Consider the following 19801-nt stretch of genomic DNA (forward strand, 5'->3'; position numbering starts at 1 on the left):
ACTCTGTGATGTGACTGTCAGTCACACCAAGGGGTGGGCACATGACCCAGGCTCAGCCAACGGAGTGTCCTCTCTAAGGACCTTGATTCTTGAGGATGGAGAGGCAGATGGAAAGCCATGGAAACCAGCCCCTGTTGGAAGTCCCAGGCATCTTCCAAGATTCGATAAGGGCTTCCCAGCTCTCAGGACTCAGTGGCGATGGGGTGGTCCCAGTTATGGGGTGGCAGAGCCATAACGCTGCTATAGAATGGCACATCTGGCTCCTCCAGAGCTAAGGTGCAGCTCAAAGACCTCAGGCTTCGGATTTAATGAATCCCGAGTCCAAATCCAGTCCTGTTGTAGGTCCCTGAGCTGGTCACTGGACCCCTCTGAACCTGTTTCCTTTTCTATGAAGTGAGAGTGGACCCTGACCTCCAAGGACTGTCGGGAGTGTCAGAAAACCAAAGCTGCTGCCCCGATTGTTGCTGTCACCATCAGTCTTCTTTCTGCCCAGTCCCCATGGTCCTTGTCCTCCAAAGAGGCCTGGAATGGTGAGGGGCAATGCCAGTGGCCATGGACACACATCAGGGGTCTGGTCTGAGCAGTACTGGCGACAAAGACAGATACCGGCAGGTGCTGTTACAGGAACTCTGCCAGCTCCAGGCCAAGTACGAGTTGTTCCCTTCTGGGCCCCCTGCCTCATTCCCTGTGCCACCTGCAGGGGGCTGAGTGGCTGGGACTGAGCTAAAATGCCAGGCCAGGAAATGGGCAAGAAGGAGAGTGGCACCTGGAAGTAAATTGGGAGGGTTGGTGAGGGGGGTGGGGAGTTGGTTCCTGTCCCTTGACCTCAGACCCTGGGCCAGTCCCAGCCCTCCGTAGGCAGGGTCTCCCATCACGAAGGCAGGGCTGTGGGTGGTCACCCCTGTGCACCTGTCAGCCCAGCCCCCTAAAGTCAACCTGTAAGGTTGTCACCTGGCTCTGAGTGGAGACCCTGGGTCCTCGCCCCCCAGGCGGCCCTTCAATTTCTGGCTGCCCACAGATGCCCGAATTAGATGTAAATGGATGTGCCTGAGCAATGTTTAAGGAAAAAAGGCCCAACCCTTCCATAAGATTCGATAAGGGCTTCCTTCCTCAATAAGGTTTAGCACTGTGGCTCATAGGGCCCCATGTAGTATTCATAAGAAAAGACTATTTTTTCCTGCATTTTTCAGGACTGTGTAGATGAGAAAGTGAGGCCCAAGAGGCAGAGTAGCTTTCCCTGGGTCACTCTGCAGTCACTCAGAGATGCCTACCCAGTCAGCTCAGCCTGCTGTCCGGGGCAGGCCTACTCTGCCCTCTGCCCTTGACTGCTGACCTTGACTAGGCCCAGAGTGGCACCTATTGGAGACTCATCTTACTTAGGGATCTCCTGAGAGTCATACATGGCTGGGCAACAGCATGTGGCCGTCTCCCTTCTAAGGGCTGCGGGGACCCCTGACCTCAGACTGAGGTGCTAGGTTCCCCAGGCGTAGTCCCGGCCAGGTGTGAGGGAGGGTATCTCATTACCCCACCACAGATGGGCACAGAGAGCTGCAACACCTTCCAGGTCACCAGCTAATAGGGGCTTAAGCCACCCAGCACCTGCTCGGCCTCCAGGCGAGGGACTGTAGACCCCTGCGCCAGAATAAGCCAGTTTCACTCTCCCTGGGGCCCCTACCTCACAGCCTGACCACAGGCACCTCTTTGTGGCTCAGTTTGCTCAGCAGTAAAATGGGCTGGCGAGACTGAAGTGAGTGGCCCACTGATGGGGTAGTGGCCAGCTAGCACAACTCTGAGCAGGACATCACAGAGGGTGGTCTTGCAAGGGGTCGCGATCTGAGAGCCTCCCAACCACATTCTCACGTCTGGCTCACACCATCCCTGCAATGTCTCCACAGGCAGAGGAAGCTGAAGAGAGAGGTTGAGAGGCACAAGCTTTTTGAAGACTATTTGATTAAAGTTCTTGAGAAAATCCCCAAGGGTATGTATGTAGCTTCCTCAGAAAGCCTGTCCTGTCTGTGGCCACTTCCTAGACTCAGGAGTGGAGCATGGTGTGTGGCCTCACTGGGCCTCAAGCTCATCTCAGAATGGGGATCCACAAAGGCCGATGGCACTGTGTTTGGGAAGGGCACAGATGCTGAGCCAGCCTGCCTGGGGAACCCCAGGCCTGCCAGCACCAACCATGTGGCATATGGCAGGTTCTCAAGGTCTTGGTTTCTGTATCTTACAATGGGAACAGCAATAGTTATGTGGATTAGATGAACTCATCTTTTATAAGCATGGGGCCTGGCATTTATCTAGCACCCTGTAAATGTGAGCTACTATTACTAGTATTTTGTTTGGCTTTGATTTGTGTTTTTCTATTTTCAACTAAAATTACACAGACATCTGAATGGGTTTTTGTATTTTGTTTTGTTCTATCATGGTTTATACCAAAGTCCACTGTTACAAGTGCTGAAAACTTGTTAGGAAAGGGAAGAGGGGAGACAAACATGTATTTTTATTGTCATCATATTATCACCTCAACATCATCAATAATAAAAATAACTATTACCATTTATTAAATATTTACTCTATACTAAGTTTTTTAGTAAATCTTTTTTACCCTGCCTTATGAGCTTCAGAGAACTGTGTTATCCATGCTCAGAGAGGTTAAGGAACGTGTTCAAAATCACCTAGCCAGGAAGTGGTGGGTCCAGGTCTCAGACTCTGGTCTGACTTTACAGCCACCGCACTAAGTGCTGTGGAGCTCTGGGAGCCCCAAGAACTCAGCCCTGGAAGTCCTCAGAGAAGGCTTCACAGAGGAGGTGGCCTCTCATGGGGCTCAAATGAGCCCTGCAAAGGGGAATGGCATTGCAGGCAGAGAATATAGCACAAACATAGGCTGGAGTTAGGGCCCTGCATGGTGGGTTTGGGGATAGTGAGTTCCAGTGTGTTGGAGCACCAGAACCTGGCAGGGGGTGCTGGGAGATGTGACTGGAAGGTTGAGCAGCACCAAAGAGCCTTAAGCACCAAGCCAAGGAAGGGTGTAGAGCTCCAGGTCAAGCATGGGGCTTAAAGCAGACCCAGCACTAGTGCTGCTTCTGGTAGCTTCATGGTCTGGGGCCTTCCTAATTCAGCAACTTAACCCTGTTCAGCCCATCCAGAATGAGTGACTATCAGAGCTGGGGACCCTGTCACTCAGGATGGCAACAATTCCTGTCCTCTTCTTTCAGGCTCCCACAATCAGCAGTTTCTCCTCGGGGGCAGTCTCCTGCCTCCCCAGGCAGCCTGGATCCAAAATCTGAGACCCCATTAGGCAGCCTTTCAATGTTGATGCTTCGTTCGAAGGGGTGGGAGGTAGGTGATGGGGCCTGACAGCTGCTGTCTGACAGTGAGCCCTGCATGCACTGTCTGGCACCCCTCAGTTTTGGGGCTCCAGCTGGAGTTCTGGGGCAACAGCACAAGCTCGGTCTACCTTATTAGCATCACTCACTGCAGGGGGCAAGCGAGGGCCAGCTCTCCTGCCCACCTGTCCCACTATAGCACTGTCTCCATAGGCTCCAATGAAAGGGAGGAGCCAGAGGAGGCCCAGGAGGAGGCCGTGGTGGAGGCCATGGTGGAGCACTATGGGAAGCTCTTCACAGTCGGCCAGGACATCCAGAAGCGTCTTGAGGCCTTCTCCAAGATGAACCAGGTCGTCCACCAGAGCCTGGAGTCTCTAGAAGAGATCCATAGAGCTCTTATCCCGGTAACAGCTGCCTGCAGCCTGGCCCATTCCCCTTGGCCCAGAGAACTGGAGTCATAGGGGCCCCTTCCCTCTGCACCCCTGGGGAAGGCCTGGAGCAGAGATGGGCTGCTGAGAGGCTCTGGGTGAGGCTGTCACTCCAAAGACTTTCTCTGAATCTGTTTCCCTCCCCTTCTGCTGGCTGACTTGGGGTTTCTCCTGAGGCTCAGGTTATGTTTACAAAGTGATCTTCGTGGTAGAAAAGCCATGAGTTCTGGATTCAGACAAACCAGGGTTCAAATTCCAGCTCAACCTCTGACTAGATGCATGACCCTGGGCAAGTCTGTACCCTCTCTGAGCCTCAGTTTCTTCATCTGTCAAATGGGGGCAATGCAACTCAGCCGCTAGGTTGTTGAGGGACACTGAACTCACACTGTCTCAAAGTAAGTGCCCCCAAGAAGTTCTCTCTCTCTCTCTTTCCTTTTTGGTTAATCTTGTTATAAACAGAACTTTCACCAGGAAGGATGGGCATTCCAGGCAGAAGAAACTGCCCCGTCAAAGGCATGGCATGAAAAATGTGCAATCAGTAGCTGGAGCCTGGGGACAGGGAGAGGAAGGGACACCAGAGGGAGAGGAAGGCTGATGGGCTGGCTGATTCTTGCAAAGGACCATTGCGTGACGTTTGCCGCCAGTCTCTGCCCCCTAGTGACAGCGCTGAAAACCTACACCGTTTTGTACCTGTTTTCCTTTGGGGAACAGGGACCCTTTATGGGTGGGGGCACCGTGATAGGCATTTTACATGCTTAATCTCATTTAAATCTCCCCCAGCACCTCCAGGTAAGTGCTTCTATTCCAAGGGCTGAGCCGAGGGCAGGTGAGTGTGTTAGTGTAGGGTCGGCTCCCTTCCTTATTTAAAATTTTAACATTTTGTTCATCATGGACTTTTTTTGCATTAACTTCGACTTCTTAAAAACATTGCATTAAAATAATACTTATCTTAATTGCTGAGTTTTTTGATTCCTTCTTAAATTTAACACCTTAGTCCCAGCCATGCTCTTCTTTCCATTTTTGAGGTGAGGAAACTAGGCTCAGAGAAGTGAGGACACCGTGTGTGTCCTGTGTCTTCCAAACACAACCCATGGGGCCTGGAGGTGGGACTGTGCCCAGCACAGTGCTGTGGCCACAGGCCTGCACCCAGAAGGCCGCTCACGGCCTTGCTCCCCTGTGTCTTCGCAGTAGCCCCTTGAGGCCAGGAGGGCACAGACTGTGGCTCTGGTTATGATGAGGAAAACGGGGCTCTGGGGGCCCAGCCAGCCTGGACATGCCCTCTGCTGCATCTCCTGTGCTCCGAATGGCCCGGAACACCCAGAATTGTCCCCGCCTCCCATCCCATCATCACTCAGACTGTCCTGGGAAGGGAGCTTCTCGGGACCTGGGTGGGCTTGCTGCACCGAAGTGACCCAGCCCCTCTCACCACAGAACCTCAAGATCCGGCTGTGTCAGCTGCAGAAGAGGTGTCACAGCTGGCAGAAGCAGCAGTGGCAGTCGAAATATGATGTCACCTACCGGAAAGACACAGGCAGCTATAATGTGAGTCCAATCTGCTGGCCCGGGGGCTGGAGCAGGGGCTGGGGGCTGCTGTCTCCTCACCCCTCAACACACACACACACACACACACACACACACACACACACACACACACCACTTACCTACTTGCTCTCCGTGGTGACTGTTAGCTCTCAAAGGGCTTCTCTAAGATGGGAAAACTGAGGCCACTGGTAGTTAAGGACCCAGCTCCACTGAGAACCAGAGCTGAGATGCCCTGGCCCAGTCCCAGGGCCTGGCATATGCTGGGCGCTTACTCGGTCCTTCTATCATGCTTGTGATTAATAACAAAATAATGACATTTAAGTGAGCTGTTGTTGCGCACCAGCTTCAGTAATTCTTCTTTTTGGTCATTACCAGGGAGTGTTTAGCACAAGGCCTACTCCAGAAAGGCACGCCTAACTATTGCTAGGTTCTTACCCACACCTCTTTCACAGATGAGAAAAGCAATGCTCAGGAGAGTAAGCCATGGTCAAAGTTCATGACCAGGGGCTAGGATTTCTGCGCTTAAGCTCTCAAGCTGCTTCTTATTGGCCTTGGGAATATGAACTAATTACCCCCCTGACCAACCCTTTCACCCAGTCCTCACCTACCAGACAGGGAACTGTGTCCTTCCAGCCCCAGGGGCTGCTGGGGGGCACAGGAAGCAAGACCTGGGGCGCAGGCTGCTCTGGGCACACTCCCCCTTGGCAGGGTGCGGTCAGTGAATGTAGGACCTTCTCAGGCTCTTGGGATCCTAATTTGAAAGATATGAAAGTTGGGGTCTGTAGGCTGCTGACCTCCGACCAAGGAGCTTGGAGAGGGAGTAGACTGGCCACAGTATATAGAGCCCCTTCTGGGTCTTTCTAAGGTGGGAAGCTCTGCTGCAGCTGATCACCACCCTGGAGGCCTAAAAAAGAGCATTCAGGCGCTGCACAGACTGAAGCACGCTGGGTGCCTCCAGGCCCCTTCCCAGGTGCCCCAAGTGTGGAGCACAGACATCTCAGGCAGGAGGACCCTCAGACCTAGGGGCAGAGGGGCTGATCAAAGCCCCTTTGGGAGTGGAGCACAGACCGGGACGGGAAGGTGGCTCCTGGCTCCAGGACGCTTCTCTGACCTGAGTGAGCTGGGGCCAGGGGGCCAGAGGATGCTGGGGGAGGGCCTGAGCCACTACCTCCCCCACTCCTGCCCCTCCTCCTCTCCCTCCTCCTCTTGCAGAACCAGCTGCTCAACTACGTGCGAACAGCCATCGACAACATGGCTCGGCAGTGCTGCTCCTTTGACTGTGTTGTGCCCGTGAAGACCATGGGCCTCTTCTCCAAGCTCAGCCTGATTCAGGTGACGACTCCCTGCCTCCCAGCCTGGCCGCAACCTCAGCCTGTTCTGGGCCTCGGCTCATGGAGCATTTGCATTTAGGCCCCTTCTAGCCCCTTCTGGTGCAGTAGGTCTCAGGGTCTCTATTAGTCTCTCAGCAAACTTGGCATGAGCACCTATTAGGTGCAGGGTTGGAGGTGGGTGTCAGGGAACTCCTGCCCCGCCTGGTCTTATGTGTAGCGCCACCCTGACGCATCATCTCACACACACACAGTGTACACACTCATACAGACATTCACATGTGCTCTTCTGCACACCTAACAGTACACATGAACATACATGGACACACCCGCAAACACGCACACCAAGATGCTGAGCTACCTGGCCAAGGACAAGGTTTTCAATTTAAATTTAAGACTCTCAGTCACCCTAGCCAGTTTGGCTCAGTGGTTAGAGCATCGGCCAGTTGACTGAAGGGTTCCAGGTGTGATTCCAGCCAAGGGCATGTACCTCGGTTGCAGGCTCGATCCCCAGCCCTGGTTGCGGTGCATGCAGGAGGCAACCAATGGATGTGTCTCTCTCACATTGATGTTTCTCTCTCTCTCTCCCGCTCTCTGAAAAGCAATGGAAAAAATGGAAAAAATATCCTCAAGTGAGGATTAAAAAAAAAAAGATGACTCTCAGTCAAGTCCTGGAACTTTCCCTTCTCAGTGCCCCCACTAGGACCAAACCCCCATCATTCACAATGCTGATGCTGGACAACAGAGAACATGTGATCAGACTGGCTTCCACCGACCACAGAGCATATCTTTTTTATTTTTAATAATAGTTTTGTTGTAATATAATTCAGACACCATAGCATTTACCCTTTAAAGAGCACACTTCAGTGTTTTCAGTACAGAGTTGCACAACCATCACTGGTATCTAATTCCTGAACATTTCATCACTCCCCAAAATACATTTTGCCTCTGGCTTCTTTCCCTTCCCATGGTGTCATCAGGTTTCACCTGTATAGAAGCAGGAATCACTACTTCATTATTATTCATAATAATAGTGCATTGTTCGGATATACCACATTTTTGTTTATCTATTCATCAGCTGATGGACATATGGGTTGTTTCCATTTTTTTACTATTATGAATAACGATGCTGTGCACATTCATGAACAAGTTTTTATGTGGACATATCTTTTCAATTATTTGGGGTATATACTTAGGAGTGGAATTTGAGTCATGTGGTAACTCTATGTTTAACATTTTGAGAAACTGCCAGACTGTTTTCCAAAGTGGCTTCATAATTTTACAATCCTGTGATCACTGCATGAGGCTTCCAATTTCCCCATTTCCTTGTCAACACTTGGTATTGTCTGTCTTTTATAATTTAGCCATCCTAGTGGGTGGGAAGTGTGGTATCTCATTATGGTTTTTGATTTGCATCTTCCTGATGACTAATAATGTTGAGCATCTTTTCATAAAGTGTTGATTGGCTATTTGTATGTCTTTTTCGGAGAAATGTCTATCCAGATCCTTTGCCCCTTTTTAAATTGGATCATTTGTCTTTATTGTTGAGTTGTAAGGATTCTTGATCTATCTTGGATACAAGACCCTTATACAATATACGATTTGAAAATATTTTCTCTCATTCTATGGATTTTCTTTTCATGTCGATAGTATCCTTTGAAACACAAAAGTTGTTAATTTTTATGAAATCCAGTTTAGCTATTTTTTCTTTGGTTATTGTGCTTCAGGCATTATATCTAAAAAAACTATTGCCAAACTAATCCAAGTCATGAAGTTATACCTAAGTTTTTTGTAAGAAGCTTATAGTTTTTGCTCTAATATTCAGGTTTATGATCCATCTTTGGTTAATTTTTGTATGTGATATAAAACAGGGATCCAATTTCATTCTTTTGCATTAGGATATTTAGTTGTCATGATACCATTTGCTGAAAAAGGCTTGTTTCCCCATTGAATTGTCTCCTTGCCCTTGCCAAAAATCAATTGGCCTTAAATGTGAACTCTTATTTCTGGACTCTTTATTTTATGGATCCATTTGTCTGTGCTTACGCCAGTACCACGCTGTCTTGACTATCGTAGCTTTGTGGTAAGTTTTAAAATCAGAAAGTGAGCTCTACAACCTTGCTCTTCCTTTCTGAGGTTGTTTGACTCTTCTAAGAGGCATGTCTTGCATCACAAGAGGATGTTGGGTGGCCGGGTTCCAGGCACCAAGGACCTGGCCTTTCCACCCTTCCCCATCTGCCATCTTCGGTACTGGCTTCATCCTAGGCCATGACTTGCTTTCCTCACTTGAGGCAGGTTCAGTGGAGATATTCAAACAGGATCCTTAGCTTCTCTGGAGCACCAAGGGGCAAGTCCTCCTCCGCCCTGCTGTCCGGCAGCAGCAGTCCACAGTGAGCACGCCTCCGTCCTAGTCAAGAAGGACTTCTCACAAGAATGTCACAGATAGAATCAGGGCCACTCTGTGGCACTGTTCACGTTGAAGGCTACATAATTGGCATCCCCTGGGGCTTAACTCCTTCAGGTTGCAATATGAATGATACAACTTTGAATAAGGGTACATTTGTCCAAATAGTCACCGTGTATTAATTTCATCTTCTTTCCATGAAAAAGGAAACAATTGCACAGTGATGTCAGGGGGTCCCAGAGGTCTCCTGTAATGATCACTCAACCTAGATTTCGAGTCGCCTGCAGGTGCTCAGCACTGTGCTAGGTAAAGAGTTGGCGGTGGGGGGAGATAAAGGGTCACCTGGTCCTCAAGAAACGAATGCCTGCCCGAGAGGGGGCTAGGACAGTCAGGGTGTGCTGCACAGAGGAAGCAGCGGTAAGAGGCAGGCGTCCACATTCAACAAGCCACACGAGGATCTAGACTCTGAGTCACCCAGCTCTGCCCCCACTGGGCTGTGCAGCTTCAGGCAAGTCAACCTCTCTGAACCTAGGTTCGCCCATTCGCCGATTGTCGCTGATACTACATCTTTTTTAGGGCCCTTGTGGAAGCTAAAGGAGGTGCAGGCACATTTTGATTGCGCTTTGGTCCCTGGGAATTGGCGTTAAGGACAGAGATTTATTTTTCCCCCCAGGAATTTATGTTGGACAAAATGGAGACTGTGAAGTTTATCTCACTGCTCATGGAACCCAGAGTGTGCTGGTCAGATGACAGCCACAGTGACCAGAGGTTCAGAAGATACCCAAGATCCTTCAGGACATATCCAAGGAGTCAAGACTTCATCCCAAGGGCCCCCTCCCCCAGCACCCAGGCTTCAGAGTACTCCAGCCTGTGCTGACCCAGCGGCGGCCACATGGGCCCTGCCAGCATCACGGCCATCTCCGTGCCTCCTCGGTCTCCTTTTCTCACCACCAGCGTCCGCGAGTGGGTGGGCGGGTCCTGGGGCCAGCTGGGGTGGGGGGTGCCGTTCCCCATATCAGAGGCTTGGCAGGATCAAGGTGAGGTCTGCCTGGGACCGTAGGGGGGAGAGAGGGGGTCCTGATTGGAGGCGGCAGCCCTGGCTCCTGGTTGCTGATCTCCGGCCTGGGCCTTCCCACCTGGCTGCTGCCTCCAGCTCACCTCCCAAAGGCCCCACAGTTACCCTGGGGGTTAGGAATTCAACATGTGAATCGGGGGGTGGGGGGGCATGAGCATTCAGCCCATTGCAGAGACCTGCTCACATTCATGCTCTCTCAGCTCTCTTTCTCTCCCCACCAACCACTTTCCGAGGAGATCTGAAGTATCCCACTAGCCTCCCTGGAGCATGGGTACACTCTAGGCCACTGATTCTTCGTCCAGAACATTCATCAGGAAGGCTCGTTACAGCGCACTCTGTGGCCCCACCCCAGGGGCTTCTGACCCAGCAGGTCTGGCCTGGCGAGGCCTTAGAATTTGCATCTCTAACAAGATCCCAGGTGATGATGATGATGATGACGCTGGTCCCGGGCCCACACTTTGAGAGCTGCTGCTTTAGAGTCATGGCCAGTCCTAAATGCCTAAGCTGGGGTCTGACCCACCTGGAGCACATCTCCCCTGCCAGGGCTCCAGTTCCCCATCTGCACGATGGGGCTGCACCTGGCATTCTGGGAGGGCTGCCCCCACTCCCCCTAACCTGCCTAACCCCCTGCAAGGTGCTGGACATGGATCCAGGGGTCCAGGGGTCCAGGGCATGGATCGCTGGCTTTGTAACTTTGCCTGCTGGGGCTCTGTGGAGAGCTGGTTGTCCTTCTATCCCCTGCCATCAGCCTGCTGTGCATTTGTAGGTCAAGTTTGGATGTTCTGTCACACTCCTTGGGAAGCAGATGATCAGACACCTGGTGTGGCAGTGGCCTGGCATCGATCTACAATCTGACAAGCTCCCAGGTGGGTCTGATGCAGATGGGTCTCCACACACAGGGTGAGAAACACGGGCATCTGAATGTCAGAAAGAAGAAAACCTGGTCGTTCACCTAGTCTTCAGTCAGGAAGGACTTTGGAGGCATGAAAGCAACAGAAGGGACACCTAAATATAATTTGACCACAAAAAAATTAAAAATAATCTCAGAACACATCAAACATATTTAAAGACAATAAACTAGGGAGAAATGTTGAGATATGTGAAAAAGGAACAATTTTTGATATTTTAAAAAACTCTTACAAAGTAAAAAAAAAAAAGACACCATTGTTTGTATTCAGAAAATCACAAAACAAATAAAAATGGCCTATAAACATGAAAAATATTTCAGCTTACTAAAAATAAAATTAAACCACATAATTGCTGCCCATCTAAAATATTTAAGCTAATATACTGCTGCTTGTAATTTAGGCTCTCCAACACGGTGATGCTCTTTGCATAATAGACTCTCTGGAAAGCAATTTGATAAGAGGCCTCAAGAGGCTTAAAATGTTTATGTCCTTTGGCTCAGTAATTCTAGGTCAAGAAATTTAAGTTAATAAAACCAGTGCTATTTGGTTCCCAAATGGCAGAAAACCCCAACTCAACTGGGCTTAAGCCAAAAAGAGAATGCACTGGATTTTAAAATTGGAAGGCCAGGATTCTAGCTGCAGGCATAGCCTAATCAGGAGCTCATTGTGGACAGAATCCAGTCTCTGTCTCTGGGCTCTGGGCTCTACAGGTTGGCTTCATTCTCAGGCTCAGCAGAAACAAGACAGTCAACTACCTTGACCTTGCGCCTCTAAAATTGAAATCAGAGGAGAAAAGAGAATGTCTCTCCCCAGTAAGTTCCTGCAAGTCCCAGGGTTCATTCTGATTGGATCACCTTGGGTCTTGTGCGCCCTTTAAACAAATCCTTGATTGGCCAGGCCTAGGCTACCAAATCTAGTCTAACCAGTCTCTGGAACTAGGGGGTATTCCATGCTCTGATGGCCATGTCTGGGTCAAATTTTTATTTGAGTTTTAATGAGGTGGAATATCTTTCCTGGCTAGAGGCCATTCCTCTGGAGCCAGTGGTGGGTGCCACATGAACTTCATGGACTGAAAGAAGGGGTCAAGTGTGGTTCTCCAAAGGGAAATCAAGCTACTGTTACCAGAGGGAAGTGGGGACTGGAGCCGGGCAAACAAAAGCAAGAAATGTTTGTTACAGATGCAACAAAGTGGCTGTACAAAGATGTCCACCGCATTGTTATTTATAGTAGCCAAGTTGGAAACAGCCTAAATATCTCAGAGAAAGAGTTTAATAAATGATGCCCAAACTATGTGATTTTATAATTCTGCAGCCATTAAATTACAAGTCCAAAAATATCTAAGATAAAGAAAAAGTAGGATGTAAAGCAAAGTGGAAAAAGCAGGGATTTTTAAAAAGTAGACTATAAAGAAGTAAAATTGGTAGTTACAAAATAGCCATGGGGATGTAAAGTACAGCATAGAGAATATAGTTAATAATCTAATAACTATGTATAGTGCTAGGTGGGTACTAGGTTTACGGGGTGGGTGTGGGGAATCACTTCATAAATTATATAAATGTCTAACCACTATGCTACACACCTGAAACTAACACAAAATAATATTGAATGTCAACTCTAATTGAAAAATAAAATAATTTTAAAAAGCAGAAATGAAAAAAATCCAATTATCTACATAGGCTGGTTTAACTGAAATAAATCAAGTTCAGTTTCTTTACAATCACTGCTCTATCATGTTGATACTATTTATGAAGGAATATATAGTACAAGGGGGCTGGGGACATGAACCAAAGTGAACTGAAATGATTCCAAATCATTAAAAACTTACTCTAAAAAACAAAAAAGTAGACTATAAACCCAACTGGGTAAAAATTAGAGATGTAAAAGAGAAGAGGGAAATACACTAAAGCAGTGATGCTAAGTGGGAGGAGCCTGGCCCTGGGGAGGAGTGAGGAGCATTAGTCTCCACCCCCCTGTGGCGGCAGCTGCATCCACATTCATCCCAGAGGCTCCTGGTGGGCAGAGTGTGTGCATCTCCACCTCTTGACTTCGAGTTGGCCCATGTGACTTACCTGGGCTAATAGGATGGTAGTGGATTATGACTGGAGCAGAGGCTTAATGACTGTAGGTGGGGCTTGTCGCCGTGAGCTTAGTCATGAGCCTCTGGAAGCCCCCTGGTTGCAGAGGAATGAGACCATATGAAGCAGATATGGACCCCACCTGAAGCATGAATCCACCAAAATCATTCAGTTCTCAGCCAACCCACAGTGCCCTGAGTCAGAAATAAATGACTGTCATTGTAAGCCAGTGAAGTTTGAACTTGTTTGTTACGCAGCGTTATAGCAATAGCTGTCTGATACACCTGCACACCAAAGTCCATGCTCCAACCAAGGAATCACCAGCCTTTGGAGCCCGGTCTACCTGATGGGCATGAACTGTGTCCCCGAGGAATGCTGAGATGTAGAGAAATGGCTAAGAACTCTGTCTGCCATGTTAGCCATGGTTAGCTCTGTTAACCACAGTGGTTAGTTATTAGTGGTTAGCTCTGGAGTGTGGGATCCTAATTTTTTATTTTCTCCTTATACTTTTGTATATTTTCCGAAGTTTCTTTAATGAGCATGCTTAACTGTTATAACCAGAAAAAATACTTTATTCAAAAATTGGAAAAATGAATTGGAAACCAACTCTTCTTGGCACCTCACTGGCCCTAACCTTTGGTGTCCCCAAGAACAGAGCTAATTATCAAGTCCTCACTCACAGAACTGTCTTCAGGTCTCTAGAGGCTGTATTCTTGGCCCCTGCATATTGTCCTTTCTCTAAGCTTGGCAGTCTGGTTTGGAAAATGTGGCTCCACGCTCTGAATGGGCCTCCGTTCGTCTCTAGCCTCATAACATGGTGTCCCAATCTGAGCTCCATTCTCCAGGTAAGGAAGTTGGCCAGACAGGAATGACAGGAAACATCTGGAAGAGGCTTCCTTGCTGTGGCCCAGCCTTCCTTCCACCCCCTCATCCGGGGGCCACGCCCTGGCCTGCCCTGCTCTTGGCCAGGAATGGCCAGGTTACTTGGAGTCTTGTGCTCTGAGGCTGTCAATGTGGCCAGGCCATAGGAACGTCTCACCTGTCCTCAAACCTGAACTTCCTGGCCCTGGTTTGCCCCCCATTCTTACTAGGCATCTTTAGAAGATGCTGCAAGGTTTCTGTGCCCTGGGGTGCCCAAGCTCACTTGTCCCTGGCTGCCAGCTGCTTGGGTTCTCTGCACGACTCAGTACTGCGTGAGACACTGCGTTCAGAATCCAGAGACAGAGAGCCCGGGGTCCCCAACTGCACTGTGGAAGGGGACGTGTGAGGCCCAGAGCTGCGACTCCTTGGCCCCTGACTCTCCGTGCCTAACTCTCCAGGGCCTCACACAGAGCAGGTGCCCTGTGTTGGACCAGTGGGTGCATGTGAGTGAAACAAAAGAGTTAGGCTCCTGACGGCTGTCCCCAGGGTGAGAACTTCCCACGGTGGCTCAGAATGCCACTTACAGACCTGTACTCACTGAGTCCTCCTGCAGCCATGCACTAGAAAGCGTCGTTTTCCTGGCTCCACATCACAGAGGGGGAAGCCAAGCTCAGTACAGTTATGTGGCTCATCCAAGGTCACACGGCTGCTCAGTGCTTGGGCAGGTATGTTAACTCAAGTCCACTGGCTCCCAGTGCAACAACTATCGCTGTAACTGGGAATGGTTTGGTAGTAAAAAGAACTATAAGGACAAGGGGTGACATGCACTGGACACTTGCCATGTGCCAGGAACCTGAGCTTGTCGTCACTGACGCAGCCTTCGCCCAACCCTGCGAGAGTGACTCTCCCCAGTGTACACAAGAGGAGATGGGGACCCAAAGAGGTTAAAAGCTTGCCCGGGGTCGCACAGGCCAGGAGCCAGGCCCCACGTCTGTGTCCTTTCAGAGTCAGTGTGACAGGCTGAAGGTAGCACGGGTGTGAATCATGAACTACAGGTAGGAGTCAACGGCTCAAGTTCAGATCTGCGCACGTTCCCAGAAGGAATCAAGAATGTGGGACTGCAGATCCTGGCTACTCAGTGTGGTCTGGGGACCCGCACTTAACGTCTCTGGGGGATCCATGTGACCAGTAAAGCCCTGGTCTAATTTGCTGTGAGGAGGGTAAAAGGGTGTGGCCTCTAAGAATGGAACCTGCTCTCTAATCCGGGGATTCTACTGCGGGGCTGTGAACTGGGAGGAGCGATGTCTGCAGTCAGTCAGCCACCCGAGCTCCCGAGCTCCCGCAGAGGACTGCCCAGGGTGTGCCTGGAGGGAGATGCCTTCTGCCCTGACTGTCCTTTCCCTCCCCCTCCTGTCCCCAGCCAGCTCCAGCCTCACCTCCTCCATGAAGCCTCCCCAGCTGGCCCTGCCCCAGGGAGAGGGAGTAGAGCCCACCTCTGATTTTTTTATTTCTCTATTTCCTGTGACCTCATATGAGAAATGATTCCAGGCGAAATGTTGCCACCTAGAAGATGAACACATTTTAATTCTCCAGCAAGTGGTAAAAAGGTGAGAACTGGGCAGGTCGGAAAGCCAGCCTGAGAGGAACAGCTACTCCAGCCTGACGGAAGGGGCAGGGTCTTTCAAGGGCAATGGAAAGGGACACCTCGGCTCACAGAGGTGCAGTAACCTGTTCGAGGTCACACAGCAAACAGAGGTCTACCTGACTCAAAGCTAGGGCACTTTTCCTGGTCAAAGCTCTGAAAACTTTCCCCAAATGCCCCTATTGGCAGAGGACAGTGAACTGACTGTCAAGGAGCTTGTCCTTGGGCCTGAGGGGAACCAAATGCCTCTGCACTTGTGTTTCAGCTGAAAATTTTATGTAAATGAGTTCTCTTCCTGTTTTTATACACACTTTGTTCCTACACACAAACACACACACCACGTTTTCTCCCTGTAAAAACCTTTAAGTAGATGACCCAGGAGGAAGCTGCTCCCTGTTTGGGTTGCACTTCGGTTCTGCTTGGCCCAGCTCGGTGGCCCCTGGGGCCTGGCCAGACACTTACCCTGCACAACCTCCATTATCTGTAAACACAGGCTTGAGTGTCAAGAAGCTTTTACCAGGCCCTCCGAGGTCAAGCTTTGCTGAGTTTTGCTCTGGGGGTGCCTAGAGTGTGTCCAGGGATCACAGAGGCCCAAATTCTTCCATTTCTCGTGCTCTGGGCAATGTTATAAGGGGACTCACACAGGCACTGAGCTCCGCTGGTCTAATCGAGGCTGTGCTGTCCGGGTGCGGCTCAGCCAGCCATCCACTAGGAAAGCAGGAACCTCAGCACCACCCTAGACTCTCTCTCCCCCCACCTCACATCCAGCCACTGCCAGGTCCTCTCGATGTCACCTTCTGCTCCTGGACACTTCCCACCCTCGCCCCTGGCACACTTATCTCTGGCCTGGATAACAACACAGCCCCTGAGTCTTCTGCTTCCAGTCTTGCCCCCTCAAATCCATTCTCTCACAGCAGACACAGCGATCTCTCAAAAAAACACATCTGATCATGTCCACCCTCCCTCCTGCCCCTCCTAAGGCTCCCCATTACCCTTAATACAAACCTCTTTCCAAGGCTTCAAGGCCTGCACGACCTGGCCCTGGCCACCTCTCCAGCCTGGACCACTCTCCCTTCTGTCCTGCGTTCCAGCCAGACGGGACCCTCACAGCTTCTAGAATTCACCAGCTCCTCTCCCAGGATCTTCACTCATGCCATCCCCTCTGTTTCTAATGCTTTGTCCCTTAGTCTTTGCTTGTGCCTACGGGACATTCACTGCATTTTTCTTGAGCACCTGCTACGTGCCAGGCACTGTGCCAGGTTCTCAGTGTACTGTGGTGACCTTGTCCCTGCCCTCTCGGAGCTTACCCAAGGCACATACACCTATGGTCATGAATCATAACCGCTAAGACTGGAGTCACAAAGTGCTAAGAAGACTAACAGGCTAGGGACAGGGAAGAGCAGGACTGTGACCTCTTCCAACTCATCCTTCAGACCTCAGCTCAAAATTCATCTGCTCTGAGAAGCCTCCCTCTTTCCCAGACGAGCCCAGGGCATTCAGTTATCCGCTCCCATAGCACCCTGTTCTCTTCCTTCCCAGCACTTGCCATAGTTGGCAAAAAGACATTGATTTGTGTGACTAAAGTAGTAGTGAGGAATGGTGCCGTGGAACATCCACTCTGCTTCTAGTGGGGGTTTGAGGAAGTGACCCCCCACAATTACACAGAGATGTGAGCAGCATTAACCCCACTTCACAGAGGACTGAGGTTGAGAACAAGAGAGGCTATATTAGTCATCGCATGCTGCGTAAGAAGTCACCCTAAAAATTTAGCAGCATAAAACAATGATTCCTGAAGGTTGGCAATCTGGGTCCTCTGGCTCAGGGTCTCTCTACACGGCTTCAATCCACCATTGACGAGGGCTGTGGTTTCATCTGAAGGCTTGACTGGGAGAGAATCCGCTCCCAAGCTCACCCACACGGCTGTTGGACTGAGGGCCTCAGTTCTCCATACGTCAGCTCACAATGTAGCAAGTGAGAGAGAAGAGAGATCAGGAAGTCATTAGCCATGGTCTTTGTTTAACCTGATTTCAAAAATAACATCCCATCACTTGGTGTATTCTGTTTGTCACAAACAAGCCACTAGTCCAGCCACACTCAAGAGGAGGGAATTATTTCTGTGAACACAGGAGGAGGGGTCATTGGGGGCGATTAGAAGCTGCGTATCACAGAGGTCATGTAACCTGCCCCAGATCTGTAGCTAGGACACCTTCCAGCCTCCTTCAGGAGGGGAGGCCAGGGCTGGAATGAGCAGCTCTCTCCAAGCCCAGGGCTGCCATGCCTTCCCCATCCCCAACTGTCCTATGCTTTTTCCTTTTGTGGAAGCTGAAGAGTGTTCTCTGCCCAGCCCAGGAAACTGCATGCGGTGGGTACAAGCACTTGCTATCTGAGCCGAAGAAATGTTAGCTCTCAAACCCAGGCCTGGGGGAGCCCACAATGGGCAGTTGGCTGGGAAACTGGCCCATCCAGGACCCTCGTGGGGCTATGGTCATGTTTCCACTGAAAAGTAAGCAGTGACATGGTATAACTTCATGGAGAAGGGGCCAGAATTTGAAAGCGGGGTGGGATCTGACAAGTGGAGCCTGTGAAATGGGCATCCCAGGAAGAGCAAAGGCTCAGAGGGGCAAAGCATGGGGCAGGTTCTGAGCACTTGAAGCCATCCTCTTAGGCTCATGTACTGGGCACGTGGAGAAGTGAGGGAGAGAGGGGACAAGAAAGGTGGGCTGGGGCCACATTGTAGAGAGTGAGGTGGGGACAACCTTCTGAGAAAGGCCATGCATGGGCCACAAAGCCCAGCCCCAGATGCTGGGGCATCCTTTTACTGGAGGTCCTTTGCTGGAGGACAAGACCCTCTTCTCTGAACCTGTGAGGCCATAGCAGCCACCCCTGGACCCCTTCACCCAGACACCTGGACACCAGGTAGAACAGGCTCAGGGAGAGGAAAGCCAATCCATTTCAGACAGAACTTGTTCACCCCCAGCTATGAGGTGGCCCCTGAAAGGACTGCTTACATTTTTAACTCAGATCCAGCTTGAAAACCAGCTGGACTCTTTGTAAACATTATTTTCTCTTCTAACCAGGCTTTAGAGAGCTCAGGAAGAAGCCTGATTAGTTATAGATTAAAGAGATAGCACTTTCTCTGCTTATTCCAGCCAAAGTTGAGGAAAGATTCCATTACACATATACTGAGAGTCTGGATAAGACTGTGTTTTGTTTAAAAGCTTCAGTATGAAAAACAGCTTTTAAATTTATCTTTTTCTTTAATCCCCCAGGTTGTCCAACCCTCCCATTGAGTGGGGAATTAGAGGCCCAGAGATGGCCTGAAAGTCACTTGAAGCCACACAGCATTGAGTGGCAGAATCAGTCCAGCCTGGGGCCCAGAGTTGCTGCAAACCAGCCCAGTGCTCCTTCCACAGGGCACTCTTGGCTCAGTTTGGAGCTGCCTGCATGGCCTGGGCCAGGGAGGACAGTGGGCCAAGGGCTCGAGATTTAGTGCCATCTAACACGAGGGTTCCTAGAAGCCTCAGCTCACTCAGGGTCCTCCTCTTGGGGACCCCAAATGCTTGGATGTGGGCTCTACCAGGGCTAAGCCTGAGACCAGGCCCCAGGCAATGCCCTCACAAGCCCTTCCCAGGAGGACTCTTCACCTGCACCCCATGTGACCGCACCCAACTCAGTCATTCCTCCACCAGGTGAGCTTAACACAGCCTGGAATGAGCACTAATTGAGGAGTCAGAAGTCCAGGGATCAAGCCCAGCTGGGCCACTTCCTAGCTGAGCAGCATGGGCTGCTTATGTCACCTCTCTGGCTTCTTAGGCTGTAAAAAACACTAAGAGCAGAAACTCTGCAAAGGCAAACAGGGGTGGTAGTGCACCACCCCCCTGCAGTCACACGACGGTGAATTCAAAACCAGCTCTGGAGTCAGGCTGCCTGGGGTTGACTCCCACTGCATGCTGTGTGAATTTACGCCCCTAAACTAGATGTGAGAAAATTAAGAACGATGATGTAGGTTGAGAGGTTAGGACACTACCTGATACACAGTAAGTGTTCAGTAAAAATTAGCTGTTAGTGTTATTGCTTACTTGGAAGACACGGGTGTTTGTCCAGGAGCCTGGTGCCTGGGGCAGGGGAGTGAGAGTGGGGTGGGGAACTGCTTAATACCTGGCTCCTGGAAGTATTAATACTTGTAAAACGGTGCATGCAATGCACTGCAGCACC

General features: G+C 50.3%; 1 protein-coding gene across 1 annotated transcript; it reads left to right on the forward strand.

The window, feature by feature from the left end:
• Positions 1-540: 540 nt before the first annotated feature.
• On the forward strand, positions 541-9902 carry CCDC197 (coiled-coil domain containing 197; the record flags this gene model as incomplete). The annotated part of the gene is made up of 6 exons (XM_081127618.1): positions 541-647; positions 1896-1978; positions 3537-3727; positions 5183-5293; positions 6506-6625; positions 9699-9902. The coding sequence occupies 6 exons, from the start codon at positions 541-543 to the stop codon at positions 9900-9902; spliced, it is 816 nt and encodes a 271-aa protein (XP_080983744.1).
• Between the last annotated feature and the right edge of the window lie 9899 nt (positions 9903-19801).

Source organism: Miniopterus schreibersii (assembly GCF_964146895.1).
Source record: "Miniopterus schreibersii genome assembly, chromosome: 1".
NCBI lineage: Eukaryota > Metazoa > Chordata > Mammalia > Chiroptera > Miniopteridae > Miniopterus > Miniopterus schreibersii.